Source organism: Cydia splendana, chromosome 14 (assembly GCF_910591565.1).
Source record: "Cydia splendana chromosome 14, ilCydSple1.2, whole genome shotgun sequence".
In the NCBI taxonomy this organism is placed as follows: domain Eukaryota; kingdom Metazoa; phylum Arthropoda; class Insecta; order Lepidoptera; family Tortricidae; genus Cydia; species Cydia splendana.
In genome coordinates this window covers 15,395,415-15,414,229 of record NC_085973.1, presented here as the reverse complement: position 1 = coordinate 15,414,229, position 18,815 = coordinate 15,395,415, and the positions used below count along the sequence as shown (strand labels likewise).

Below are 18,815 nucleotides of genomic sequence, written 5' to 3'. Positions count from 1 at the left end.
CCAACCTTTTTTGATTTGACTCACTTAGGTAAGTATAACTCATATCATACTCATGCGGTGATGCGAGATTTTTACTGAATTGTCAAATTTCTCATATAAATTCGTGGTAGCTTTCGTAGATCAACCTAAGATATCTGTGCTGTATTATTTAAAATTAAAAGTAGATATTAATTTTAACCTTTTTTTAAATGTTAAATTTAAAAATAGGACGGATTTGCCCCAAAAATATATTTGGGAATAAAATCTAAATTTAACCTTAAATTGAGTTCACTAAGGTTTAATTTCGATTAAGGGTATAGTGGTATTTGTGTTCCTGTGTTTGTAATATATACGTCACGATACAAGAAAAATCGTTGGTTGACGGAAATGCCCCAAACCCTAGGAAAAATCCGTCAACTGACATGTCTTAAAAAAAACATATTTAAATAACCAGCAGTACTAGGAGTTTAATATGAGTACCTTTATATAGTTAAATAAATGCTTAATCTATTACAGTGATAAGGTTTATAAAAAAGTAAATATCATCATAGTTATGACCGGCCAAAGTGAACTTATAAAAAACTATGACGGAAATGCCCTCATTGACCTTAACCCCCCCTCCCCCTTATCTCCGTATCTCCGAAGTTTACCCACGAAACATTATGAAAAAGTATCCCCGAAAAACCAACATACATACAGCGAGTATTTAGTTACTAAACGTGTCTGAACACCAAAAATGTAGTCCAGTAGACTAGTAAGAGTGGTGGGGTGTAGCCACGGGGAGGCTCACTCGCCAGAAAAAGTAGAACAAAATGGATCCACTCGACTAATTTACTGACTAATCTACTCGACTAAATTGTTGGTGTTCAGACACGTAATACTCACCACTCGACTAATGTAAGTAGTCCGAACTAGGCTAGACATTGATACATCAAGGCGGTTTGTGTACAAGTGACTTAACCGGGAAACGCGAAAATGGAAACTTCGTTATCTGCCTCTCTATCGATCGAATATGCAAGAGTGATAGAGAGGCAGAAACCGAATTTTTGATTTTCGTGTTTCGCGGTAGGCCCTATGATGGTGTTAGTGACGCCCCCTACGCAGAGTTTTGCGTAATATTCCCTGTGGGGTCGCTTTCCGTGCCATATTCATACTCAAACACAGCGACCTTATTTATTATTATTTATTTATTTTTATTTAATTAAAATACAGTTATTCTTAAAAATAGGCATAGCCCCGCAAAACTCAACAATGAGTTTGACTGTGGGCACAGTATAAGAACAGTAGTGAATCTTCATAGAAATGTGCCGCTGCCGGCTTGAATGTGTGCGTGCGCGCCGGGCGCCGTGTACGCACGCGCTGCCACGCACACATTAGCATAATATACGGGGGAATACGGTGGCGGCAGTGTGGGCCGTACCGCGACTGTGATCGCGCGCATTAGAGTACGCTACCCGCCCGCTCGCATTTGTCTGCTCTGACGGTACGCCTTAATTTTTTTTGATCATGACTATGAACAGAGGCAATAGTATAAGTAAGGTACTAGATTGAAAAGCTTGATTACATCACTATTGTATACAATACTTTTTCTACGAATCAACAAAAATAATACTTTAAACTAGTAGAATCATACAAACAAACCAAACCAAAAGTATACAGCTAAGATACGGGAGCAGCCGCGATACCTTCATAATACTGGTACGCGCCCCGGCCGCCGCGTTGGTTGGTCAATGACACCTCGTAACTCATGAGGCCCTGGTACTTGCTCCGCGCTAAATTCAATTTTTAGACAGTTGTTTTCTCGATTTTGGCCACCGTAGCCTATGGAGACTAACAAGCAACACTAAGTGGTTTTCGTAGGCTATGGATGTTGCTATATTAAGGGTGTCACATGCGCGTTTCTGATTTATGAACCAATTGTTTCTACTATACAACCTAAAATTAATAATTAATTTGAGCTATGGTTTTGTTTCGCCCTCTTGACCGCGGCGAGCTGTAATTGGTCATTTTCATTATAGTTGACTAAACTGTATCGAAATGAATATTATAGTTGAGTTGGGAGCCCGTACATTAAAAATACCCATTTGCAGTTTGGTATAAGAAATCTTAATTCAAAAATTACAGTCGTACAGTAGAAAAAAAATATAGTGTCTCAATAACGACTCCTCAAACCCAGACTTGTCATTCTTCATAATACCTACTTACCCAGCATGCTTCCCTAAAACCTTTTTACTAAATTTATAGGTAGGGATGCGAATTTACTTTACTTGACCCGTTAACAATAAAGCGTTCCGAACATGCAGAAACCGGAGGAATTTTTTCTGTATCGAATTTATAATTTTTTTAATAACTGCCATTTCCTAATGTTAATATTTAAAAAGCGTTTTATTTATACTTCATTTATGAATTGATAGAACATTTCATTATATTATAATAAATAGAAACGCTACTCATAATACGCAAATAATATTTAACTAAAAATAAAAGTGACAACCCTAAGCGCCAACGCAAGAGTAGGCAAATAACTTGCCGAGCGGCCTTAGATTCACTACTGTTCTTAGTGTACTGTGCTGTGGGGTCATCAGTCTCTAGTTGTTAACTTAATAACTTATAAAATTGTATGTACTTATTTAGAGTTTAAATTACTACAATATATTATGGTAGTGTTTTTTTAACATAGTTTTAAATTTAGGCTTATTATTTTCACGTCTTATGGCTTCAGGCAAACTATTAAGTAAGTATGGAATTCTTTTCCTAAGGGTTCTATCCCCGTAGTAATTATTAATTCTAGGAACGGATAGTTTGCCTGAAGTCACAGCCTTTGTGATGTATGTATGATTAACTAGTGTTAAGGGATCAGCTGAGTTAAGGTCTTTGTAACTATGGTTATTGATCGCAAGTGAGTATTTATATTTTAAACTAACCGGTAAAATATTGCAAATTTTGAAAAGAAGTATGTAGTTACCTTTACATTTGAGTTTAGTATTATGGTTGCCAAGTAATTTTAAAAATCTGATGTGCATATACTCTAATTTATCGATATTGGTCTTAGTTGTGAGTACTTGTGAGCATAATTCAGTATTGAAGCATAATTCAGTCTTGTCAGAAGAAAAACTGTACCAAGACGATAGAAAAACATCATGTAATAGTTAAATGAAATTATTGCTTGTAAAAGGTATGTATTTCAATCGTATGTATTCTTAGCAAAATCAACGGGATCCCACAAAGAAGTATATTCATCACACGAATATACCGATAAACAGACATAATTTGCGGGTTTTATTTGATTAATCTCCATATACTTAAGAGTAGGTACAAGGTACGCGGAATTTTTTCATAGGAAGAATTCTTTGACATCGCGCCTGGCCATTTGTAAGGCGTAATTTTCATAGTTAATTGAACTTAACAGATTAATCGTGAAAAGGTAACAAATTAAACGTAAGAGGTACTAAATCCTGGCGTAATAACAATAGTTGTAGCGTAGCGTTTTTTCTTAAAAACGAAATCGATACGGTGAAAAATCGAAGCGCCTGCAAAATTGTAATAGCAATGTAAAGTGTAAAATGAGTTAAATTCGGAAACCACAAATAAAATGGCTCAATTTATAATTGAATATGAAAGTACTAAAATTTGGCTTTTATAGAATTTATCAATAATCGCGGGATCATTGCGTAATCAAATACACCCGCCATTCTGACTGTCAGAGTGGCAGGTGTAATGTTTTTTGGTAATAACTTTAAATACCGTGAGGTACTAATTTTTTTAAAGGAGGTACCAAATAGTACAAATTAGGTACTAAAATATAGTATGCTTTTTGTTTATTTTTATTTCGGTACACCCGCCATCCTGACTCTCACGGCCCGGGACTGGACCTTTTTACCTGCACTGGCCTTCTTAGCAACAAGTACATATTCAGAATAATAGGGAATAATAGGTAGCAACTGCTATTTTTGAATGCTGGGCCTTGTTACCCGCCGGGCCTCATATGCCTGCACCTCACCTACCTTATTTATTTGTTTTACAAGGGGGAAAGTTGTTGATTAACCGCTCATGCTAATATTGATACCCAAACAAGCGAAACATTCTAAAATTGAACCACGAGCGTAGCGAGTGTTTCGTAAAGTTGAACCTTGGGCGTAGTGAAGGTTTCAAGGGACGAGGGTTAATAAAATTTTCACCACATCAGCTCGTACCTCTTGATTGTTCGAAACGGATAAGAAGAGTGGCATTTAATTTGATGCAAATTTTGAGTTGTTTCCGTAGGTATATTGGCTCAGATGGTTGGTAAAATTGACTTTAAGACTGACCGGGCAGACAAAGAAAGAATAGCATAGGAGATGAGTTTAGTAGACCGAATGGACTCAGAACTAAAGAAATACAAAGAAATAGGTGTGATTCACAACTCAATACTACGAAAAACTAAGCCTGCTAGAAATAAGTTAAAATTGATACAACAAATACAGAAAGCTGCCACTAAAGCTAACCAGACAGAAAAAGAGAGAACAACGCAGGAAATGAATAATATTCAACGAATGAACTCATCAAAGCATTTACAACATTTAGCTATACTTCATCAGTCAATCATCAACAATAAATCCAAAAAATCTGTCAATCTAGCACTCCAAAAACCAGTTGTAATAACTTTAACAGCAGAAACAAAGGAGTAAGATTCATATATATTTCTTTTAATACAAGAGTCACACATAAGATAACTCATGCCACTCACGGATTTGCCCTAAGGCACAGTAGGCCCGGGCCTAGGGCCAGATATTTCCTCTTATCTCTTGCATTGTAAAGTGTGGCAAAGTCATAATTAATGTCAATTTTTATAAAAAAATTCGCAGATTCTACCTACATCGGTATCAGATGGGTTAGTGTAGGGTAACCGATGGTTACCTTGCTCAAATAATCTCGTCTGTCAAGGTGTTTCGGCAGGAAAAGCCTTGGCAGACTTATATATTCCTGGCATGAGGGTTCATACCTACCGACTGGAATTGGTTTCATAGTGGTATCAGATGGGTTAAATTAGGGGTCCCGGTGGCCACCTTTGAGAGCGTCTGCCAAGCACTTCCGGCAAAAAAAATACTGGCAGACTTCGCTTTTCTGTGTCTACATGTAAATTTCTAACTGCTGCCATAACTATTATTTCGGTATCAGATGGGTTAAATCAGCCCCCTTTTTCGCACCGGAAGTGGGCTTCTTTTTCGTACTTTCGGCAAGTTCCGCCGTGGCAGACTATCGAATTCGGACTTAGCATCACTTTTATGGGAAACCATTGTGCATTTCATCGTGGTATCAAGTCGGTTAGAAAATTTGCGGCCGGCTATATGGATTAACAAAATAAAAGTGCCTTCCTGTATTTATAATAAACCTCCAAAGACCTCCTGTAACGATTTACATGATTGATAACGAAATTTCTAGTCTTTTTTTTCGCGCTAGGGCCTCAGAGCTGTTTAGCAGACCGTTTAGTCTGCTAAAAAAAATCAACTATACCTATGCTTAAGTTTGTAGCACTAAGTAACTCGCGTTTGTTTGTTTGCACACGTTTTAACTGCCTTAACTGGTGCACACTTAAAGGTACTCCAGTCAAAATACCACGCTAGTTACTTAAGCAAGTGGCTCGCTTTTAGACTTTTAAGGTATATGAATGTATAATACCCGAAGTGCGTAACACAGACTACAAAGGTGCGTAACGTAAATATATGCTCAATGTGCAACCCCAGCCCAACAACAACACATGGCAAGTCTACATAAACGTCAAAGTCGTTGTCTGTTGTCTGTTTGTCAGTGTCACTGTCATGCCAAATTCAGAATAAATTCATTCAGGCTGTTAGTGGCGTTTGTGCATCGCTATTCGTTTCGTGTATATTTTATTCCCGAACTAAAAATGACCACAAATTTAGTTAATATACAATTGACTGGAGAAGGCCCCAACATCAAAAATGAGTAAATATTTTTATTTCCTTATTGCTTAATACTATACTATTCATTAATTAATATTCCATCCAAACCTGGCTGCAACTTTCTTAGTACTTGACCTAGTACCTCGCTGTTTTCTGGTAGACAACAGTACGGAATACCGTCCATTTTTGCGAGTGTTACCGCTCGGTCAGCCTCCTCGTTACCCGTGGTACCGACATGAGAAAGTATTCATTGAATAATCACTTCTAGTGCTCCTGTTTAGTGTTCGAATTCTATTCATTATTTACTTTTTTATAATACTTAAATATGTCTAAATCGACACATTTAGATCGTAATTTTAATATGATATATTTAACTGGGTATTTTTTTTAACTGAACACTGAACTGTATAATTTAAAGATTGAAAACACGGTTTATGGTCGAGGTCACAAATATTTTATATACAAAGCCAATGTTCCAAAAATATATTAACACATGATTAACATGTTCTTATTGTCAGGTGTGTAAATATATTTTTGGAATGTTGTGAAAAAGTTTGTGATCTTGACTGTATCATAGCCCTAAGAAGAGTTTTTTAAGATTGAGTTAGCTTTGGAAGATTTTTATCCAGCAACATAATTGTTTAGCTTAAAAGGCTATTAGGCTGGATTATAGCTATTTTCTAGCTGTTGCTAATTAAGTTTATGTACCTAAACAACAAACAATAGACTGTCTGAGTGTGAAGTATATCTAAGTATTTAATGACATAATTCTCTCAGTTTCAGTGCTTGAAATATTTAACTTTAGAATACTGACAAGTCTTGTATATTTAACTTCTTGTGAACTAATCTAATTTAAAATTAATAACAATTTTATTTACAGGCCTAATGATATAAATATAAAGGTACCTCCTGATGTAAAGAACGAACAAAAACAAAATCAACCGAATACATTCAATAAAAAAAAGAAAAAACAGAAGATAAATAACTTCCAAAATTTTAATAATGCAACCCCAGCCCTGTTTGTTGCTCCGCACCATGGACTAAACTACTTTTTACCTCCAAATCTGGCTCAGAATTTGGGGGGACCAAGTTTATACACAATGCCTGGGATGCACCAAAACATGATTGGACAGAATGCTGCGGTGAAGTCAAATCAAAAGCAACCACTTGCACGCAAAAAGGCTAAAAGAATGTTGCAAATGCGACACGAAATACAGCAAGCTGTTGCTTTTGCTGACGGGGCATACAAAGAAAGAATAGCATGGGAGATGAGTTTAGTAGACCGAATGGACTCAGAACTAAAGAAATACAAAGAAATAGGTGTGATTCACAACTCAATACTACGAATAACTAAGCCTGCTAGAAATAAGTTAAAATTGATACAACAAATACAGAAAGCTGCCGCTAAAGCTAACCAGACAGAAAAAGAGAGAATAACGCAGGAAATGAATAATATTCAACGAATGAACTCATCAAAGCATTTACAACATTTAGCTATACTTCATCAGTCAATCATCAACAATAAATCCAAAAAATCTGTTAATCTAGCACTCCAAAAACCAGTTGTAATAACTTTAACAGCAGAAACAAAGGAGTAAGATTCATATATGTATATTTCTTTTAATACAAGAGTCACACATAAGATAACTCATGCCACTCGAGGATTTGCCCTAAGGCACAGTAGGCCCGGGCCTAGGGCCAGATATTTTCTCTTATCTCTTGCATTGTAAAGTGTGACAAAGTCATAATTAATGTCAATTTTTATAAAAAAAATCGCAGATTCTACCTACATCGTGATACCACCCCCTTTCTCTTAGAAAGAACCTGAACGAGAGTGTTCACAGTTGCAAACCAGGCCAAAGTATCTTATATACTTTTCTAAGTTATAAACTGTTTGCCAAATTTCATTACAATCTGTTCAGGCTTTTTTGTGCAAAGAAGGAACAAACATGCAAAATATCCCATTCTTCATATATTTAGTAGGATATTTGTGTATTAGTAAATAGTAACTTTCTTTACAGTCACCTGCAATAATATGTTACACAACCAATGCCGCAAAAATATCTAACACGATCTTATTAAAGTGCATGTCACATATTTTTGCTACCTTAACATATTATTGCAGGTGACTGTACTTCTGTCCTACATATGTAACCATTTTTGCAGTGAGGACTTCACACGAGACATTGTGACACCAGCACAAAGTTTGCAGCAGCAACATAACAAGTCCCATGTTGGCAATCCAAATATTTCTGACATGTAAGTAATTCTTTTCAAATATTACTTTCCAACCAACAGAGCGCTGGTGGTCTAATAGTAAGAGCGCGCGACTTTCAATCCGGAGGTCGCGGGTACCAAACCCTGGCTCTGCCCAATGAGTTATTCGGAACTTATGTTCGAAATATCATTTGATATTTACCTGTCGCTTTTCGGTGGAGGAAAACATCGTGAGGAAACCGGACTAATCCCAATATGGTCTAGTTTACCCTCTCGGTTGGAAGGTCAGATGGCAGTTGCTTTAGTAAAAACTATTAGTGCCTACGCCAATTCTTGAGATTAGTTGCCAAGCGGACCCTAGACTCCCATGAGCCATGGCAAAATGCCGGGATAATGCGAGGAATGATGACTTTTCAATCATGTACCAAACCCAGAGGGTAAAATCTGAACATGCTTGGTGCTTCATAGTCTGGCAACCCAATTTGTCAGTACTGAGGGCCTACCGCGAACCACGTTCGACGAGTTGCCTCCCTGTCACACTTACGTACGAATTCACAAGTACGACAGAGAGACAACACGTCGAACGTGGTTCGCGGTAGGCCCTCAGCCTGGCAAAAAAAGAGTAGATATTAAAAAGTGGCAACACTGTAGTGTTGTCCCGTTCTCTTATATAAATTGATTTGAAAGGGACGACACTACAGTGTTGCCACTTTTTAATTTCTACTCATTTTTTTGCGAGGCTGTAGAAAAACAGGCAATATTTTTAATGTAGGTTGGCGCGAAAATTCCATCTACTATAGTAATCATTTTTAATGAAGATACGGAGAGATTACCAAGCTAAGTTGGCAGCGATTTTGGTAGCCCAGACAGTGCAGGTGATATTTAAATGTCATAATTTCATAGAAGTTGACATTTAAAATTGTACTGTTTGCACTTTCTTGGTCTAGCTGTACAAGGTTACAGATTTAGGTTGCCTCTCTTTCTGACAAACATGTTTTTGTTTTTAACTCAATCAAACGTTAGTGTCACGTTTTATAAAGCTACTCGTTATGTACTCGTTGCAAATTCTTTTTTGTTTCTCTTAAAAGTTTGCGTTCCACTATTTGCATCTCTTTCCTCAACATGTCAAACAAACAACAACTAACCATAAAGTGAATACTCAAAAGTTGCCGTAGATTTTTCGTGCGTTTTTTTTTTATATAATAGCAACCCTACCGTTACGTCAATGTCATTAATGTCACTCATCACTGCTTTTGCTTTGATTGCTTGTCATATCGCCGCTTGTTGAAGAAAATTGTTTATATTAATTTTTCCATTAACATCAAATATAAATTGAATTACGTGGTTATCGTTAAAATGTTACCTTTTAATAGGTAAGTACTTTGAGATTTAATTAGAAAAGACAATACGCAGAAGATTGTATGGAGCTGCCTATTTTGGCACGACTTGAATTTTTTGTTGTACTTACCTGCTTTTTCTAAAATAATACGAATATATTTGAAAATAATACGCTGAAACGGTTTTCTTAACCCCTCAAACTAATTTAATATATTATAAATAATATTAAACCGGTTGAAATAGTCTCATACAACATGAGATTTTTGGTTCAAAATTTTGCTAGGCCATCGTAAATTGGAGCGATATCTGTATCGAAATCTTACGTTTGTCTGAAACTGTTATAAAGTAAATTTACTAAGTTTTTTAGTTTTATTATAATAAACCTTTAGCAAGAGGTAGACAGGCAGCGGAAGCTGTTATGTCTATGAAATAAAAAAATATTTCTCATAATACTCTGCTCTCTATTGTTCTTATAAATATAAATGACAACAATTGTTTCAGTTTAAATAAACTAGTTGTTGCTTAAAAAAAATGACAACAATGATGTAAAAAAACAAGACTACTATCTAATTATAACTATATTTCAGAACCAGAAGAGGGGCGAGAAACAACAAAAAAAAGAACACTGTAATACAGAATGTGCAAGTGTTCAACGTCTCCAAACCTGGCGGTAATACGAGCCAGTTCCAAGCCCCGCACCAAGACGAGCCGGAGGACCTGTCGGACGACCTCGCCCCACATATGGGGCAGGGGCAGCAGCAGCCTGCGAGTCAGACCCTGCCATTGACAGTGGAAAATAAACTAAACTTTAAGTTAGTTCTTTTTAATTAAACAAACTGCAGTTGATGCATCTCTAAGCCAGATAGTCTGACAAAAAAAAGAGTAGAAAGTAAAAAGTGGTAATACTGTAGTGTCTTCCCTTCCAAATCAATCTAGGAAACTTTAAATTTAAAAAAAATATATATATAGTTATAAAAAAAATAGAAAACGGAAGGACACTACAGTATTGCCACTTTTTTATTTCTACTCTTTTTGTCAGACTATACATTGGGCTGAATGAACGCGACACGCGATCGACAGCCCGCCTGCTTCCGGCCGGGCGTCCCTACACTACATCAGAATATACATTGCGTCTAGGCTGAAACTTCACCACCAGAAAAGATTCATTGCAAACTAAAAGAGTAGTATATAGATTGACCATTATCCATTGTCCAGTACTTATAACACAGACCTTATTGAGCTTACTATGGGACTAGGTGTAACATTGTCTCTAATTTCCATTTCTTTATATTTACAAAGCTTTCCTCCTAATGTTACAGGTTCCAAAGAACCACCCAAACAAAGACTCCAGACTGGTCCGAGTACCAGAACAAGTTTAAGCGGATCGGGGGCGCCTCTCCGGATCACGAGGATGAAGGCAGCCAGGAGGTCAAACAGGAACCCAATAAGAACCAGTCTATTAATACTGGTAAGTACACATGTGTGATGATTTCTTGTCCTGATTTTGGCTAAAACTATTTTATACACAAAAAAATGACATTAGTATAAAAAATATTAACAGGATTTATCATAAGAAAAAATAATTCAAATGTGCAAGTGATTATGACATAAGTGAAACTAACAACTTTGTATTATGAACAATTGTGCAACATGGAAATGTAGTAGAAACTGTCTCTAACAGGATACATGTTCGAAGAAGATGTTGAGATGAAGGAACTCCCGACCCACCACATCAACATGAAGGAGCTGAATGTGGCCGTTAGCACCGAACCTTACATCTACCTCAATGATGACCAGGTCAAAGAAATTGATGAAGCCCTAGTGAACAAAATCCAGTATGCCATTTTCAACCATCAGCTATCATACATCCCAACCTTCCAAGACATTCCTGTACACAATTTAGGACATCTACCACTCAATTGCCAAGGACCTAAAGACCTAATTTGGCTGCATGAAATACTTTCAAGCATACCCTCACCAATACCAAACGCCAATTTAGTGATCAAACCTCAGAGTGAAATACCCAACATGATAAAAGTCAAACTATTTGTGCCTAACTTCTCAGGCAATTTGGAAGAACTGAAATATCTGTTGCAGAAGCAAAACCATTGGTATGATATGAGCACATGGATGCTTGTTAAAAGTGAGAAACAAGGAGATGATCCTTCAAATTACAGTTTAGAATATCGCGTTCCGGAGATGCAAGCTATGATTATTGACAACAGGGATAGACGTGTAGCTTACTCGCTAGGATCCATCTTCGCTATAGTTTCAGATGATGACACTATAGATACTGAAAAGGTTTTCAAATACCGTAACGCGGCCGTGCATCTACAAGTATGTGTCTTAACGGAACCATTTCGTTACCTGACTGTGTTAGAAGTAGAAATGATCAGGCTAGCATTAGTGTACAAGTTAGAGAAGGATGTATATTCGGAGAGTGAATATATACCAGCATTCAGAGGCTGTCCGGGGCATTTTAAAGGCGGCTTGAAGATTTGGTGTGAAAGCGACCGAGACTTGAGATGGCTGAGAGAAGCAGTAGTATCAATAGTGTCCCCGGCTATTGGGACTAAGCTGATTATTAAACAGCAAGGTGCCGTACCACCGAGAGCTAGAATGACTGTGTCCGTACCAACTACCGAAGACGGAGCATTTATTTTAAAAGTTCTAAAAAGACAGAATCCTTGGTGCGACGTGGACTCTTGGACGCTGTTTTCAACATGGTTGGACGCTAAGTCAAATGGCCTTATGTGTGTATTTTATATACCACATAAGCACATACGGCTTATTAAGGAGAAATACTGCCGTCTTTCGTTTTTACTTGGCTATGTAAAGGCTGATATTAAAATAGAATAATTTTGTCTAATGGCTGTAAAATGTGAGTATTCGTGTTTAATATAAACTTATAAGTTAAGATTAATTACTTTTAAAATAGGGTTACAATGAAAGTGAGAGTGTTAAGTTTTTATAATTGATTTATTTAAAGTATTTTTTTTTAACTTATAATGGCCTAAGAAAAATGTGATCTCACTACTTTTGTATAAGATTTTAATATGAAATAAGATAAATTTTAAGGTACTACAGCATAAACACTGTGTCCTCTTAACACACAGTATTTTTTTTATGCCTAGTTAAGAAAGTACGAATTTATTTTGTTGTACTAGAAAATGTGATCTCACTTCTCAACTAATGGTTTATAAGATTTAACTTTTTAAACATGAGTTTATGTATTCTCGTTTGAATGTCCTTGTAAAACTATTTTTTTTTTTAAATAATGGAATTGAGACTGAAAGCGTATACTATAATGTACAGTTGGTGCCCTGACATAGTATCCACTTTTCTATACAGCTAGACTAGTATGGCGTGATGGATACTTAAGTTCCCTAACTGTACATTATCGTTCCGAAATAATGTTTATTTGGCCATCCATATTGAAATAGGCTTGACAAGTCAAAACGATTGCATATTAACATAATGTATGTACCTACTCAATGGACGGGCTGCCTTATTTGAGTTTCTGCCAATTTGATGATTGTTAGAGGCACAAAAATTAGGTGTATGCCTGTTTCATTCCTAGAGTAGATATTGTTATTAAAGAAATCGTTTTGATTTGATTATAGCATAAATGTTCTTAATGAATATAAGAGCCACTACTATCTCTTTCTTACAGTTAACTCTGTTATTCTAAAGACAGAGATGGAATCATAAGTATCATTACACTGTCTAAAATAAACTCAATTTTGGTTGGCCAGCAACCGTTTACATACCTACATATACATACATACTTCAACAGTATCTATGACCTATGTATCTTAGTCTGTCTAAAGCCCAAACTAACTGTGCACCGATTGGAACAGAACGAAGTGTGGAATCGTCATTATGAAGTCATATTTTCATAGAAATTGACATTAATTATGGTATAGCCTTACTTTGTCATTGCAAATTTCATGCAGAGTTAGCTTGGTCCGACTACGTCATCTAGGTATAGGCAGCGGTTAATTTTACATAATGTGCAGAGGGGCAATTTAGACTGCGGGGTAATTTAAACTAATCGAAATATCATCCATGTATGTATTATTAACTAGAGTCACACACAACACATATATTTTCGCTATCGGGACATATATGGCACTCTAATTAATAATGTAAAACATGGAAGATATATGTCGATTAGTTTAAATTACTCCGCAGTCTAAATTTCCTCCCTGCACCTTATGACGGAATATAGATGGTATATGCGTGTAACAGATCGCAAGGCTGTTTGTATGCTTGTGTTAAGTCAAGACTGAATGTTCTTCTAAAAAGGATGTGTAATATACCAGCGATAGTTATAACTCGCCAGATGGCGCTGCTATATTTTTTAAAGTTTTTACATAGAAGGTAGGATCGTATAGAAGTGGTATACGCGTGCCTCCGTGAGGGACAAAACATACGCAAATGCGACACTGTGATTGGTCGAATTTATTTGTTGCCCACCATTATCCATACTAATAAAAAGGTGGGGAACAAAAAATATGTGAGACTGTGATAAGGACAAACAATAATAGTGCATTCTCTGCTACTCCTACTGAAAGATACGTAAGACTATCCCGCTCTGTCAGTTATCCCCACCACTCATGCCCAATCCAGTTTAATACTAGATTCATGAGTTTTTATTTTATAATTTAGAGTTATTTACGACTTTGTTATTAGAATTAAAGTCATAAACCGTCGTAAAAAGATCTCAAAATATTTTATGATTAGATCGTAATGATTTTTCTGTGATTTTGCATAATAAGTAAGTTAAGATCTCAATGATACTTGTGTTGAACACACTTTACTAGAATGTAAATGAAATAAGATATGTACATAAAGTCTGTTGCAGAAATTGCGAGCGAAGTGTTCAACACTCACTTATTCTTTTAAAAATAAGATTGTGCGAAGATAGATTTGGAAACCTTTTAATCTATTTGTGCTGTTCTCTGTACAGTCGGCAGCAGAAGTTGCTAAGCGGGCGACGTGTTCAAAATTACCTTGACACGCTCTTATTCTCTTAACAATAAAGTCGCGTCAAGATCATTTTGATACTGTACAATAAAACGATATGTTTTATAAATGTTTTAACGTTTTCAATATGTGCTCAACACTTGATAATACTAATTTAAGTTTTATAAGATGACTGTCTTATCTTTGCGCAACTAGATTGTGTACCTATAACACTTTTTGATTAAACGTTTAATTTGATTTGTATGACTTTTTATTTTAACCCAGTTCACATATGTGGTTGAAACATAGTCCCAGATGGTATATTGTAGCCGCAGTTTTCAGCTGTACCCAACGAGCTAGAACTAGTGGCTCTGTGAGCTGTAGACCTCACGATACGCTTCATAGGCTTAACACATTCAGCGCCAAGAACCCGACAGTTGTGTACACTGTTCGTAGCGACTACGCGCTACATACAGCCAAAATCGTGGCTACGCGCTACGAGCGTAACCCGTAGCACTTAGTGGCAATGAATGTGTTAAAAAAATAATAATAAATATTTCGTTGAGTCATTATGAATGCGAACTCACAATGGTCTTAAGTGCCATAGACGCTAACGGCACTTACGTCCTTTACGCCCATTTCCACTATTTTGAACATTTAAAAAAAAAAACGACAAAAAATATTGTAACTACTGAACCGGCTCACAAAATTTCACTAGAATCGGTGGAGAATTGCGACCTGTGGAGAAAAAAAAACTTTTCCTTAAACAGGCCAATTAGATTCAGCGATAGATCCCTAATTATCTGCGGGCCTTTAATCTCGCTGTTTTTTTTTCAGGGCCAAATAGCAACCTTCGAACACAGATCCCTCCGATCAGCCAGAAAACGGTCACAGTCACCCAACATCAGAAACCAGCAGCAACTCCGAAAGTCGAACTAATAACAACTCAACTCAAGTCAAAAGAGATACGTAGGTTTCAGTTCAGTTTAAATAAAAATCGGACAAGTGCGAGTCGTACTCGCCCACCGAGGGTTCCGTGCTTTTTAGTATTTGTTATAGCGGCAACAGAAATTCATCATCTGTGAAAATTTCAACTGTCTAGCTATCACGGTTCATTAGATACAGAGACAGCCTAGTGACAGAGACAGCCGGACAGCGGAGTTTTAGTAATAGGGTCCTGTTTTTACCCTTTGGGTACCTACGGAACCCTATAAAATACTTCAGCAAATGATTTTCTTCGTCGAACTTTCAATAAGTTACTGTCAAAAGTAATTTGGCACACACACTTTTATTGCTGGCTGTACTTCTTCTCATTTGCATGTATATCAAGTACGTACTTCTCGAGACCTTTCTAATCAGCCTAAACTCGATGCCTTTGTGTTTTCCATCGATGAGTTCCTTTGGTTACCTTCAAACTGCATCATCAGATCAGTTCCATTTCAGTATAATTATTGCATTGACATCAGAATTACAGAAAATACTCCAAATCCAAACGCTCCGGTGTGTGAGCGAGATACCGCTGTGTGTAGGTACGCAATTAAGTCCCGTTAAATTAAATAATAGGTACCTAATTATAATGGCTGTTTTACAATAGTGGAGCACTTAATAATGATGCAAGAAGATAAAAATGCTAAATTATTTAAATGTATATAGGTATTCATCAATTTTATTGATGTTCCAGCATTGAAGCCAATAGACGTGCGGGTGCGGAACCCGAACCCGGGTTACACCCTGCCCCAACCTACCCCTAATATGCACAGTAATACTCATCTGCCCAACCTGGGTAAGGGTAAGTATAATCTGGCAAAACAAATTTGTCAGTAAGTAAACAAGAAGAAAAATAGTACATAATTCTGCCGTGCTAACAACATATGCAGTAATCGCAGTTGAAAAGTCATGCAATTGTTTATCTTGTTCTCTTTAAATAAGTTCTTTATTTAAACGATGATTTTCATGCAACTACTGCACCTACAATAAGCAGGGCAGAATTACATACCTAGGTATCCCTTTTTTTGGGTGCTAGTACTAACGTAAGACAAAGCCAGTATGACTCGTCTATGTTCGAAATGCATGTCAAGATAATCCATTTTTTTATATAGCCGCCTTGATAGTAACTGCATGGTCTACCTACATGATAAAATAAAATGGATTCATATATTAAGTTTTTTTAATAAAATTATTAATTTTGTTTCAGCCTATGAAAACTACCCGAAAGGTAAGTCCATAATACATTATGCAACATACGAGTATATGTATATACCTTCAGCGTAATATTATTAATATGATGTTTTCAATACTTATACCGGGTGTGGCCTGTAACACGAGCAAATAATTTAAACATAGATTTGACTCCTCAAACGGTGACACTTTTGTACAACAACTTTTAAAAATTATGAAGTATTTACACTCCCTATTTTTCGTACAAAATAAATATTATATTCAATGGACGCCATCGCCACGCCATATCATTGGGATTGACGTTGCTTGTCACGCCTTAAACATAACAAAATTCGCAATACATTGCGTCTTAGAATAAAGTTTAAAGTGTATTAAAAATCAAACCACAAGTTATTTTTAAAAGTCGCTGAACAAATGTTGGTCAGTATGAGGAGTACAGCCTACAGTTTAATTTTTTGCTCATATTACAGGCTACACCCGGTATATAATACGGAACCCCAAAAAAACTCTTTATTTTTAAACACTAGAAAACGAGTTCATAATATATGTTATTCACTTATTATATTACACTATCTTTGTTTCTTTTTACGCCAATACGCGAAACATTCTGTATGTTATTATTTATTATTATTTTGTATGTAAGAAACTAATGAGCGTTCCATTTCCATACTAGTTCCTAATGGGCAGTACTACATACTTAGTTAAAAAAAAATATTTCAAAATTAGGTTGTGCTTGATACTATAGGTATCAAGCACAACCTAAGCAAGCAAGGAGTTCGTTTTTTTAGCATTAGAAATAAGGTAAACAATCTTGATGTGTCTTTTAATTGAAAAACACATTTTAAAAATAAGTTATAGCAAATATGTAACAATTATGAATCTAATACGATCATTTATATTCTTCTGCTTTCATAAGTAATAGTTACTGATTTTTGAAATGCGTTTTTCAATTAAAAGACATGTCAACATCGCTTACCTTCTTTCAAGTTCTTTCTAATGCTAAAAAAACGAACTATAATACATGACATGACCCTTCAAGTGGCATAGGTCATTTTTGAGTTGTTGGAGATTTGATTTTATTTAAATTAATCAAATTGAATTGACTTAATCGACCACGAGCCGGAGGCCAGCTACTTGAAGGGATGATTTTATTTTAATCTAACTATTTGATTCTCCACCTTAACACTAACACCTTAAAGTTGTTTTTTAAAAGACGCCGCTTAGTGGTATGAATTTTTCCCCAGGTATACCGAAATCATTCTTGCCGAAAGAAAACAATCCTGTTGCTCCACTTCCGATCCCAGGTATGATTCCTAAACGCTTCGTCTTGTAATTAATTAAATTAATTTTTAAATAGTAGAATTAATTTCTTGTTTCATTTACAGGTTGTAGCTTTCCAGCAGGTAAGATTTTCATTCAATATAACATAGGTACAGTCAGCAGCAGAAGTTGCTATGCGGGCGAGGTGTTCAAAATGATCTTGACGCGACTTTATTGTTAAGGGTATAAGAGCGTGTCAAGGTAATTGTGAACACCTCGTCCGCTTAGCAACTTCTGCTGCTGACTGTACAGTTGGTACTTTGTCACACACTACCTATGTGACGTTTGGCATAGCATAGGGTCGTATTCCACCTATCCAATTTCTTTGTCTAATGTGTATTGCGTCTCACATGTTGCCTTAATGAGAGAGTGAGACGCACTGACATTGAACAAAGAAATTGGACAGGTAGAATACCACCCTTAGATGTCATAATTTAAAGTTGACATTGTCATAGATTTGACGTAAAATTCATAAATTACAGAATAAATATGATAATTGACATGATATTAACTCAAAATTCCTTTAATAATGTTATTTTTCGTCGCCAGGTATACCTCGATCTTTCTTAAAGCTAGAACAACAAAGATTGCAAGAGATGCAGCAGCCGACACCACTGCAGATGCCAGCAGGTACAGTAGCATAGCAGAAGTAGCTAAGCGGGCGAGGTGTCCAAAAACATCTACACACACTTTTTAGGGCCAGTTGCACCGAATCAATACCCATAATCACTCAATAAATCGGGTTGATAGGAACTAACAGCTCATTTTTTATATAATTATTGTTTTTTTTACAGACGTATTTGTAAATTGTACGTATTACCTATAACCTAATGCCTACTAAAACGCGTAAACTAAGTAGGTACATTTCGAGGGCCGAGCGTTCATTGGCTCAAATCCAATAAGTGAGTCCGT

The 18,815-nt window shown here is 36.2% G+C and overlaps 1 protein-coding gene across 1 annotated transcript in view; it reads left to right on the top strand.

The window, feature by feature from the left end:
- LOC134796801 (uncharacterized) overlaps positions 1 to 18,815 on the top strand; it is a 68,776-nt gene that overhangs the window by 16,184 nt on the left and 33,777 nt on the right. The window contains exons 3-11 of the mRNA XM_063769024.1: positions 8,049 to 8,141; positions 10,025 to 10,249; positions 10,757 to 10,905; positions 15,243 to 15,374; positions 16,087 to 16,194; positions 16,600 to 16,620; positions 17,828 to 17,887; positions 17,969 to 17,986; positions 18,453 to 18,533. Coding sequence (XP_063625094.1) covers positions 8,049 to 8,141; positions 10,025 to 10,249; positions 10,757 to 10,905; positions 15,243 to 15,374; positions 16,087 to 16,194; positions 16,600 to 16,620; positions 17,828 to 17,887; positions 17,969 to 17,986; positions 18,453 to 18,533 — 887 coding nt within the window. The remainder of the gene's footprint in view (positions 1 to 8,048; positions 8,142 to 10,024; positions 10,250 to 10,756; positions 10,906 to 15,242; positions 15,375 to 16,086; positions 16,195 to 16,599; positions 16,621 to 17,827; positions 17,888 to 17,968; positions 17,987 to 18,452; positions 18,534 to 18,815) is intronic.